General features: G+C 45.5%; 1 protein-coding gene across 3 annotated transcripts in view; it reads right to left on the reverse strand.

Annotated features, from left to right (window-relative positions):
• Nucleotides 1-247: 247 nt before the first annotated feature.
• Nucleotides 248-12308, reverse strand: part of dusp8a (dual specificity phosphatase 8a) — a 61349-nt gene continuing 49288 nt past the window's right edge. For 2 of the 3 annotated variants that reach the window (XM_084733459.1, XM_084733460.1), the window contains exons 4-7: nucleotides 3666-3832; nucleotides 2981-3140; nucleotides 2515-2638; nucleotides 248-2157 (exon numbers count right to left, since the gene is read on the reverse strand). In XM_084733459.1, coding sequence (XP_084589585.1) covers nucleotides 921-2157; nucleotides 2515-2638; nucleotides 2981-3140; nucleotides 3666-3832 — 1688 coding nt within the window. In that variant the 3' untranslated portion in view covers nucleotides 248-920. Of the gene's footprint in view, nucleotides 2158-2514; nucleotides 2639-2980; nucleotides 3141-3665; nucleotides 3833-11042; nucleotides 11811-12308 lie in introns of those variants that run through there. The other variant, XM_084733461.1, reaches the window with a different exon arrangement.

Consider the following 12308-nt stretch of genomic DNA (forward strand, 5'->3'; position numbering starts at 1 on the left):
TTGAGGGGGGGTCTATAAAGGGAGCTAAAGGGCCGATAAAGCGCACCCTCGCCGCCATCCTGAAACCTCAGTCCCATCACGCCATTAACACTGGAAACAAGGGAGCCAGAGTCAGGAAAGACATACTGTGCTTTAGGAGGGGGGAAACACTGCCCATCGCTAAGAGTCTTCAACTCAAAGTCTTTTCAGCAACAAAACGCTGAGGATCCTTCATTGCTTGGATACAGTACCGCCATTAGATTAAGTCCTTGGGATCTCTCTGCCTTGTGCTGTGGTGATGTGAGGAGACGGTGCCGTTACGGAGTCTGTTATTGTCGTTGATGTTGTTATGCAGAGTCTGTAGCAGGCAGAGCCACTGGGAAGGGAAGAGGGGAGGGGGTTGGACGTAGCCGTGCGAGGTTCTGAGGCTTTCTGACACCGGGGTGAAGCTTTGGAGGAGGAAACACAGGGCTTGGTTCAAATCACAAGCTGTACACCCACTTAAGCACACTACATTTGACTGCAGGGAAGCAGTTTGTCCGAACTCTGTCAAAATAGGGAGATTTTATATAATAAGGATGCAACATGACACTTTCCCTGGGTCGCTTCTTTTTATCTCTGACAGAGCTCAGAAAATTTAAGAGTTTCAGTACCTACAGTCACCCTCTTTTCCCCATCCTCCCCCAGACTTTTCTTCGATCAGTTCAGGATGGTTATGGTCTGCTGAGCACCACATCACAGACTCTGTCCATCAAAGCTAACCTTTTCACAGTAACTCTCTGTGTATCTGTTTGTCCTTCTCTCAGTTGGAGTCTTTAACACTGTGACAGGAGCACAAAAAAAGCCTCTTCTGCTCCTCGTCATATGTCCTCTTCTTGTACTCCTTCTAACCAGGTCCATTTGTGTCCCCAAGGGACAGCTCTGACCGCGTCCATTATCTGTCAGGATACCTCAATGATCTCCATGCTTCCGGAGAAGCTCGACTGCTTACCGATCTTCCCCAGTTCTTCCCGGGATCGCGTCTCAGAGATGCCCTCCTCGAACTCCATCTGACAGCTGCGCCGCTTGAACTGCTTCTCTGACGCTGGCCCGCTATTGTTCACACTGTTGGACATGCTCACTGTGGACGACGACATCGAGTCCCGGTGGTCTCTCTGTGTCTGTGCTGCTGAGGGCTTCTCTCTCTGAGATTTGTCTCGTAACCGCACACCTTCGCTGCACCCAAACGCGACGTACGCTGAGCTGCTCCCGAACCGCACCGATGACTCCTCTCCCACTCCAACCCCTCCTCCTCCCAGCTCCATTCCTCCCTCACCGCCTTCCTCTACCCCAAAGTGCCAGGGGGCATCTGTGGTGGGGGTGACGGGAGTGACAGGAGTGGTGGCCTGAACAGTGTCTCTGTGTTTGGTCCACATGGCCCCAGAACCCACTGTGGGCAGGGAGGGTAGTGACAGGAGCAGGGTGCCCTTTAGGTTTTCGTCCAGGCAGGGGCTCTTGTTGTCCAGCGACAAGCTGAGGGACTGTGGAGGTTGGTGTGGTTGGGAGTGGATTGGGGAACTATTGGAGCAGTGTTTGGGTTTTCTCCTGGGTCTGGATGAGGAAGAACTAGACCGATGGACTCCTTCACTTCCTCCGAGCCCCAAACCTCCGATGCTGCCCCCGCTGCCTGGTGAGGGGAACGGTGAATCAGAGGAGCTGGGGCTGTCTAGGACGGGAGACTGGGAGCAGACACCATTTGAGGTGCCTGTTCCCGGGCTGTCAAGCTTGCACAGCTTGGGGACGTCTTCAGAGTGTGTGGGTGCCAGGCTGGGGCAATGGGGACTATTAGGGGAGTAGACAGACTTAATGTCCAGGGAGAAGGAGCGTTTAAGCCGGTTAGTGTCCATGATCCTCTCCGCAGAGAGGTGTAGGCCGTTGAAGCCTTGCTGGAGGGAGGTGGGTGATGGCAGCTTGGGTTCTGGTGGGATGTGTGGCTCTACTACAGACGAGTGACCGTTCATCTCGTAACCTGTACTGACTCCATTAACCTCTGAGTTTTGCTTCGTGTTGTTCTCAGAGATCTTCTCGTCGGACGTTGATGTTAAGGCTTGCAATAATCGCAGGCCCTTCTCAAACTCCAGAAGCTGACCAAGGAAGTTGAAGTTTGGGGATATGGACGGTCTTCGATCCTTTACAAACCTGAAAGGAGGAAAAGAGTTGGAAAATATTAGTCAAGAGAAAAGCAGCTTTAACAAGGCCGCTTTTGTAAAAGGTTTGAGTTCTATCAGTGTCTAGATAACCAAGACATACATGAGGCGTAGGGTGTGAACAGTTTTACTGATGCACAATACATAATCCTGTGCCAGTGTTGTCCAGACAAGGCAAAGCAACGCCTTTTGTACACACTCAGTTCCCTGGCAGCCATCTAACAAGTTCATTTCTCACGACAGGGGGGGATGAGAAAATTGTCTAGCATTACTTTCAACAGTTCAACAGCCTTTTTACAAGGGCTGACACCTTAGCTCAGCTGGTGGTGAATGGGAGGAGCAAGCGTACCTGTAGGCATCATCTGATGACAAGCCCATTGTCTTCATGATGTATGCAATGGCGATGGTTGCTGAACGCGAGATTCCAGCCAGGCAGTGCACAATGACTCTGCAGTTTGACACCTTAGCTTTGTCTGTTGGGGGGGGGAAACGAAAAATCTTTAGTACAAGGTCTCTGGAGACAATCAACATCTATTCAAAGCAAACTGACAGTTCCTGGAAGAGTACAGGGGGTCATCTGAACGGATGTGTTATACCTGATGCTATTGTTACCTAAGCTGCACGTGAACGTTTATTAACTGTGACAATGTGAGGATATGGTGTATCGAATGTCATGGCATTCTTCGACACATAACTTGAGATGAACTGACTTCCTTGTAAAGGCACTTCCTTCAGTGGCTATTGTGCTTTTTACTGCTAATCTTCACCTTCAACCCAAACACATTATTATTTTATTACATTTTCTTTCTTCTTACCTATGAATTCATTAGTTTTGTCAAGCCAGGGAAGCAATTTCTCGCAGTAGTTGTCATTAACTGGGATGCGCATGAAGTGGCTCTCACTGATAAAGTCTGGCTTGGGGCAGGTGTTGCTGGCATTCAGCACATAGGTGATACCATTCTGAGCCATCAGATCCTGTAGAGACAGACACAAAAATTAGTTCCAGGCAATGTTTTGTTGCCAGGTAACAAAAACAAGTTATTATCTTTCAGTAGTTAAGTTTATATGGACAATATTTCTTCAATCCGACTGAAATCATTCTGATTAGAAATTCCAACTTAACTGTTTACATGGCTGCTAAATAAAGTGATCCGATAAAATATTTGTGTTAACATGACTTGTTTCTGTCCCTCCCAGAAACTCATAAGGCAAACATGCGCAGAAAGAATATATGTGGTCCAACCAGAAAGAAACAATCAGAATAAGTGTTTACATGGTTATTAATCTCCCACTGAATGGATCTTCAAAGGTTTACACCATGTCCCTTAACCCAATTGAAAATTCCTTCTGATCAGCCAGTTCAGGCCAGTGTCTGCCGATTAAGGTGTTTACATGAGGCACTTTTATTCTGATTGGGTTATTATTCTGATAATTTGTGGAACATTAGGGTCCAATGTAAAAGCAACTGATAAAATAAAGAAGTAAGCAAATATAAACTACCTTGTTGAGGACATCCTTCTGTGAGCCCAGGTAAAGGTGTGGCAGGATACGAGTGGGCCCTATGTTAGCCACAGGCAAGCAGGGCTGGGACAAGCTCATAGGTAGAGCAGTGGCAGGTTTCCCTTCACACAGGCCGGGGAAACAGGAGGAGAAAGCTGCAAAGCCTCCTGCAGAGACAGAGGAGAGGGAGAGAACGGGTTAGGTACACTAATGGTTTTCCAAACTTGGAACTCTGCAAAGGACCCATGGACAACATGGCCACCATTAGCAGAGCAGACAGTCACTCTTTAGCCTTTCAGAGGCAAATCTGGGCTACAATGTCTGGGTCCTGCTCAGTGCAACAGGAGCAGAAAAAGAGGCTCTGTGCTTCTGTGTGCAAGTTAGGTTAACTGCTGGGCGGCCAGGAATGTGTGTGTCTGGCCCTTTAAGAGGCAGGCGGCTCCACTTTTGGCATATGTGTATGTGTGTATGTGTGTGTGTGTGTATGTGTGTGTGTGTCTCTGTTTCCTGCATGAGCTCATGTCCTGTAGCAGTGCATTGCGTCAGGCTGGGGGAATGAGAGAGGCCACAGGTGCAGGGCCAGGACAGAGGCCCAGTAACATCCCCCTGACAACCGCACAGCACACACACACACACACACACACGGTCATACACACACACACACACATTAACAAGATACAATCTGATCACATAATCTTGCAGTCAATGTATGCTCGCTATTCACTCTCACTGTCTGTAATTCTCTGTCTACACACACACACACACACAAACTCACACACACACAATTACCCACACTCATCATTACTCTGCAGTACGGTGCTTGTATAACTACAGGGTGGAGGCCAATGAGAGGAGGTGTATGTGTTGAGGAGTGGGTAGTGACCTCGCTGAGGAGTGTGTAGAAAGGAGGGGAGTGCTTCAAGGAAACCCTGAGCCCCAGAAAGGAGATTAGAACCTAATCTAGGTTCAGCCCTGCCTAACCCAATCTGGGTTAGCACACACACAAACACACATGCACGCACGCACACACACACACACACACACACACACGCACGGTCACAGAGTGAGAGTGAGACATGACATCACTGTTCTAAAGTAGCACACACAGCACAGTGCAGGCAGGACATTGCCTTCCGTTGTAACACACACCCAGCTGCACTACTCATGTAGCAACTGCTGGCCAACATACACACACGCACACGCACATACACACAGTATCAGCAGCATGGACTGTGAACTCAACAAAAGCTGCAACATAAAATTGTGCAAACGCTCAGAGAATAGCAGCTTTGGTATTCTGCACTCTTTCACAACACTGGGTGCATCCCCCTGACCAAAATGCTATTCTGGGTGTACTGTCCCTTTAAGAGCAGAGTGAAGAAGGGTTGTCTGTTTCCAGCTATTAATGGCAACCGGCGGAGCAATGACATCAGCGCTCCACATGGGGGGTGGAGTGGAGGGAAGGGGTAGATGGAGAGATGCAGAAAGAGCGATCAGATAACTTACAAGATGCAGGAAGGAAAGCTTAAAGGGATAGTTCACGTTAGTGGAAGTGGGGTTGCATGAGGAACTTATTGATAGTCAGTGTCTTAGTTCCAGTGGGTGGCAGATGGTATGTTCCCAGTTAGGAGAAGCAGCCTTTTCTGAACGGAAACCACCATTATATAAGCCAAATGTCCTGTGTTCCTGCCAGGTGAATTTAATGATTTCACCTATGGACTTTGGTTGGTTTGGAAAGAGCAGTATTTGGCTTTCATAATGATGGTTTCTCATCAGAAAAGGCTGTCTGATGGCATAAATCAGTGGAAATATTCTAAATGTATTGTACATTTTAACCAATACTGATTCATGAAGGTGGACCGTTTTTAAGTGGCTAAAACAGCTTTTGTTGCTGATCCAACATCAAATAATTTTTTAATGCAGAGAAGGACAGGCTAAGGATAGCTGCAGAGCTTGCATGTGTGCATGAGCTAACCTTTTTGTCCTCTTTAGAGCAGACTAAATAGCCATTTGTAGTTCACAGTTTGGCTTTAGACTGTGCTGGCACTGTACAATTTCCACCAGAGCCTCTTTCTAGTGATCCTAGGGGTGTTGCTAAAGTGTCACTAATTGATAAAACAGAGAGAGGAAGGGTAGCTCTTTGAAGGGTTTCTTCCTGGTTGCTCTGTTCCCAAGCTGCTGCTGCTGTGAAGCCTGCACACACACGCAAAGAAAATAAATGGTGCTACATATATAGCCCCCTCCACAGGCGTAGTATACAGTATCTGTGTGAGGAAGCGTTATGTTCCTGGAGACAGTTAAATCAACAGGAAAAGCCTCACGTCACACAGCAACCATTTCCCTTTCTGTGCAAGGACATTGTTAGAGAGTTGTTAGAAGGACAGAAGACAGGACATTCCACAGTGGAGACAGCAGTATTTGTATGTGTGTTTAACTGGAGAGAAAGTTTGTTTGTGTGCATGAAAGGAAGTGAACACATGAATGAAAATACTCATCCAAAAATACTGTTGGTCTTTGATCTTGTGTGTGTCTGGATTAATAATTACAGCCATGATTACTGTAACTGACGTCACCTCATGTTAAAATAAACATGAAAACCGCAGGAAGAGCGGCGAGCCGGAGTGAGTAAGGGGTTACTAGTGTAAAAGGAAGCTGAAGTCAGAGATAAGAGATCAGAACTGAGTGTGCCTGCCTGCTTTTTAAGGGCTATTACATTACTGTGACATTACGTCAACACAATTACAAACACCTTCCTTCTAGTCAGAGCTTTACATGGCCGTCGCTAATGGACGTTAGTCACACAGGAGATAGCGTGTTATTGTCACCTCGTCACCTGACCTCACTCTACTTAAGGTTGCCATGACGGCGAGCAAGGGCAGTGATGTTGATGACAGTTGGCTCATCATGTCCCCAAGTGCTGTCAAGATGGAATAAAACACAAAAACATGAACACACTGACACACGCACACACACACGACAGCAAGCACCAAATAACCCAAAGAGACATGTCCTCACATTCTCCAAAAGACAACGATGACACATCCGTCCATTCCAATCTAAGCACACGAGGCATACACATGAACACAGTGTACACTCACACTGAGGTCACTGAAAATACCCCATGACACACACCAGCCCAGCTGTCCATGAAGATGACATCAGAAAGTCAACTGGGAGAGATGAGTTCACCTTCAGAGCAGCATGATGATCAGCAGAGACTAACACACATTAAACTCAAGAGATAAAACTAACTCCAGTGTTTATCAAGAAGCAGCTTCATGCTTGACTCAAGTTGTCTCCTACTAGGGATGTGTATTGGCAAGAATCTGGCAGGACGATACGTGTCACGGTATATGAGTTATGATTAAATATATTGCAATACTGTAAGCAAGGTTATATGTTTTAATAATATAATAATATAATTAATATAATATCAAGAAAACTGAACACACTATCATTAGGTGACGAGTTGACAATATTTTTTTTTAACTCAAATGTTTTGCATACCTTTATGATAATTTTCCTTAATTTATATTAACAAGTAGGATTATATTACCTTCCTTACAGTATTGCAATATATCGTAGTATACTGAACTGGAACTCCTGTGTTGTGGTAAGTATCGTATTCTTGCCAACACACAGCCCTACTGTATAGAGCTGCAACAGTTTAATTAATTGAAAGAAGACTGTCAACTACTTTGATAATTAATTCATCGTTTCAGTCATTTTTTAATGAAAAATATCATTTGAAGCTTCCACATTCTTAAATGTAAGCATTTGCTGCTTTTATGTCCTCTAAGATAATAAATGATGAGTCTTTGGACTGTCAGTTAATCATGCAGATTAATCATTCATGACAATAATAGATTGTCAGAGATTCATGGCAGTGGTTAATCTGTGTTTTTAAACAGATTTTATGCATTTGATAGCGTTTTCTTTGTAGTTTTTTTGTAGTTTTCCAAAAATTAGATTAATAAACAGCTGTATCACCTTGCTTACAGTATCGCAATATCACAATACACTGAATCAAAACCCCTGTATCGGGATACAGATCATATTGCCAGATTCTTGCCAATATATAGCCTTAATCAGAACAGTGAAGACACACAGCACCTTTGCTTTCTCATGGTCGAGGTTTAAACACAGCACCAAATGGACCACTGCCTGCCCCGATTTTTCAGATGATATCATGCTACACAAAAACACTCTTCATACTTTTTATTTTTGGGTGACTGGATCACCTTTTGCACAGTGCTACATCATGCACCTTTAACTTCTGGAAAATGTACTTGGACAGGATGTGACTAACCCAATTCTGAACACATGCTAAAAAAAAAAAAGAAGAAAATGTCCGGGTAGAAAGAAAAACACACACAAAACCGGGAAAGAGGGCACTGTGTCGCCATCAGCAACGCTAGCCAGCAGTGACTTCCTTTTTCCGTTTTCCTCTGCCCACTTCATCACTTATGCAACTGCTTATTTTCCTCTCTTGCTCTGTCAGAGCCGAGCACTCAGGCCTCCTTTGTTCATTGGTAGCAAACTACAAGTGACTCAATAGTCACATTATGGTAGAAAGAAGCAGGTTGAGATTAAAAAAAATGTGTGTTTAGCAGAAAATATCTGGATCAAATTCTGTGTTTTTGGGGCTGTGCTGCTGCGTGAATCGATGCAGAGAGCTGAGAGACAAATGGAAGAGGAATCCCGGAGATATTGAGCGGATGAACAGAGACACACAACACCTGCCTGCCTGGCTGTTATGGTTAATGGGAGCTCTGCTGTTACATCACTGCTGTTGGTACAATCGACTGCCTCGTCAATACAAGCTCACCCCCTCCCTCTTGCCTCTGTGTGTGTTTCAGTCTCTTCAGTCGCTTTCAGTTGCCCTCTTTAACTCGTCGGTTAATGGAGAGGGGACACACACACACACACACACACACACACACACAACCCTGGGGGCATTGATCTGCCTGAATGAGTACCCCGCACCCCTCCATCCATCCCTCCCTCCATCGTTCTCTTCTGTGGTGGTTCATATCAGGGGGAGACATGACGCCATCCTCTGTGCCCCTCCAGCTGTCCCCTCCACCATGAGGGGGGACATTAGCATCTCAATGTGACCCCCCCCTCCTCACAACATGACATCATTGCACACATGTCCCACTCAGCTTCACAAAGGCAGTGCTGCTGCAGCCTGGAGATGAAGCCATGGGAGTGTGTGTGTGTGTGTGTGTGTGTGTGTAGGGGGGGTAGAGCAGGCCGCGTCTGTCAGAAATGTGTAGATTGTCGGAGCATAGATGAGCTAGTGCGATGAGGTCATCGCTTTTCAAACAGGCAGGGTGTCAGGTTGATGACGGCCCGGAATGACTATGATTAACGCGTCATCCTGGCTGATGGTTAAACTGTTTATTGTTGCTCTATCTTAGCGGGCAGATAGCGGGAGTATGTCACTTTGATCAACTGCTGTTTCAGCAGTACTGTGTTATTGCAATACAGCAGGACTATAAACCCTGCTGTAATTTTCGCCTGCATTCACAAGTCTGTTTCCTCAGAGATGGGCTGAAGTGAATCAAAATAACCTGTGACAGACACACTTCTATTTTCACCTCCTGATGGCAAACGTGTGATATTTTTTTCCCTGCTAGCTTTGTCTGAGCTAATGAGCTTGACACCTGCACATGTGCACACACTCACACACATACACACACACACACACACACACAAAGAAACACACACCTACTGTAACAGTGTGAAGTGTGGCAGGTGTGGAGGGCTGCTGTGCTGACTGCTTTGAACCGGCTCTCTGGTTTACACTCATATGAACAGAGCAGCTCTATCTGCCAGGGCTGCAACTAACATTTAGAGCCACAACAATTAGTTGCCAACTATTCTGATAATTGATTAATTTCTCAGTCATTTTTCAAGTAAATATGCCAAACATCTGCTGCCCTTCTTTGTCATTTATGACAGTAAATGAAGAGGGTTTGGACTGTTGGTTGGACAAAAGATGCAATTTTAAGACATCACTTTGAGCTCTAGGAAATTGTAATGATCGATTATCAGAATAGTTGATTATTTATTTAATAGTTCACAACTAGTCAATTAATCGCTGCACTTCTAATATTTGCATACACTCATATTCTTATACATTTATGAGGAGGGCTGCAACTAATGATTATTTTCATTGTCGATTAATCTGTTGATCATTTTCTCAAATAACTGATTAGTTGTTTGGTCCATAAAATGTTTAAAAACTGTGAAAAATGTTAATCAGTGTTTGCCAAAGCCCAAAATCATGTCCTCAAATGTCTTGTTTGTCCACAACTCAAAGATAAAGAAGAAACCAGATAATATTCACATTTTTCTTAAAAAACAAAAAACAAAACAAAAAAAAACCCTGTAAGTGTTTAATCAGTGCAGCTCTATTTATGAACTAAAGGATAGAATTATAACAGGAGCAAAATTCCTTTCACCGAATAGATACTTTGTGCAAAATGCATGTAAGTGTGTTGCTATATAGAAGGATTTTTCCCCAGCAGCAGCACCGCTCTGCATTGCCTCATCGCTCTGTGTGAAAGGTGTTATGTTGAACACCTGCAGTGCACACTGCACACATATTGATAACATAATCTCCACAAGACACCATTCTGCAGAGACAAGAGAGCGAGCAGGAGTGAGAGAAAAGCCAAGAGCAGAGGAAAAGAAAGAGAAAGAGAAAAGAGCCTTTGTGATAGTTTTACATCTCAATGACCACAGGCTGAGAGAGCATGAGCACTATGTCATACCGCGGGTCACGGCTCTCACCCACCCCCCTCCAAGCCCTTCTTCTCTCCCTTCTCTTTCCTCTTCATCGTCTTCATAATGTCATCCTCTTAATCCTCCTTCCTATTCTGTCTCCTCTGTCACATTAACAGTGCAAACAAAAAGGTGGGAAGACAATTAGCGAGTGTATTCTTTTAGCCTGTTGTAGCAGTAAATCTCATAATTGATCCAGTGCACATCTTTAAAATTCAGTTCACATCTATCTGTCTTTTGCAGCACACCTGGACTGGAATACCTCAACACCTGAGCGCTCACTGTGCCTTTGTACTCATCTGCACAAACCATTGTCATGTGCTTTCCCATCATACAAATCTTCTTACACTGTATCCAGTAGTGCTAATTTTACAGCCAAATCCCATTAAATCACACTCCATTCTTTGGATCTTCACTCTGTATGGTAGCCCTGTAACCTCTGTACACAAAGGCCTACATCCTCAACATGTCGCTCACCAGAAAGGGTTGTTCTCATACCCTAATTAGCTTGCAGACACACACACACACACACACACTCTCACACAGACGTCACTTCTCCTGCTCTGAGTCCAGGTGGATACACACCTCGCAGCTCTCTCCCCTCCTTCATCCGGCGGACCCTGATCTTCAGCCTCATGTCTGTGTCCTGCAGGTCCGGCCAGAAACAGTCCTCCGCTGGGGCTATCACCACATCCAGAGGCATCCCCCAGAACACACTCACGCACACACTCACACACGCACGGTTCTGGTGCTCCTTCCTTCAGGGATGGAGCGGAACCTCAAAAGCCACACAAAAATGTCCAAACAAGCCAACAGAAGTCTGAGTGTAAAAATCCCAAGTAAGACAAAACTCCAAAAAGCCCACTCTGGTCAAGTCAGCTGTCCCAGTGTCCAGGCGGTGACCCTCAAAGAACAAGTACAAGATAAACTAGTCCAAAATGTCTGTGGACGCACTCCTCAAGTCCACCTATGTTCAAAATCCTGTGCAATGACCACAAAAATTCCTAAAATGCTCCCACGTCGATATTTAGCAATTCTGTGGCTCTGTAAAAAAGGGTCGCCCACACAGAGAGCAAAGAGGAAAAACAAAAGTGAGTAACGCCTGTATGCTGTATAAACCAGCTGTAATGTGGCTGCAGCTGGCTCACAGAGCGTCTGTGTGTCTCTCTGAGCGCTCTCTCTGTCTCTGTGAGTCCACAGCCAGAAGAGCAACCCACTATTGTTGTGCTGCTTCGCTCTCCCTGTCTCTCATTCGCTCAGGCACTGGACTGAACTCCTCCCTCTGCTTCCCTCCTCCCCTCTCTTTTTCTCTCTCTGTGCAAAGAGGATGACGGAGCTGCACTCTCTCTTCGAGCTCTGGGGGTGAATGAGCTCACTTGCCGTGAGCTCAGACTCTACCCTCCCTCCCTCCCTCCTCCTCCTCTGCTACCTCCCTTGCACCCTCCCTCTCTCTTGTGGAGCCAGCGCTCCGTCATAGCTAATGTCTAAGGCATGTAACCACATTCCTTACTCACCCAACAAATATGCGGCCACCTCAGGGGCCGAGCTGCGGAGCAGGCCTCTATCAGGGAAGGATGGAAGCTAAGACACAGTTACACAGATATATACACGCTGCTACAAGACTGGACAGTGTGTGCTGTTGATTATAGAGAAGAAGAGAGGAAAATGCTTGGCATATAAAAAGAGGCTTCTGTTGCTGTGCATGACGATGTCGGTCCTTCATATGAAAGATGATGTTTGCATGTTAGCTGAGGGTTTGTTTCAAAGCAATAATAAAGACATGAAATGCAGAATTACTTGATTAATCGATTAGTTGTCAACTATTAAACTAAAGCTACTACAAGTAGTTTA

Source organism: Lutjanus erythropterus, chromosome 13, assembly GCF_056507025.1.
Source record: "Lutjanus erythropterus isolate fLutEry1 chromosome 13, fLutEry1.hap2, whole genome shotgun sequence".
In the NCBI taxonomy this organism is placed as follows: Eukaryota; Metazoa; Chordata; class Actinopteri; order Lutjaniformes; family Lutjanidae; genus Lutjanus; species Lutjanus erythropterus.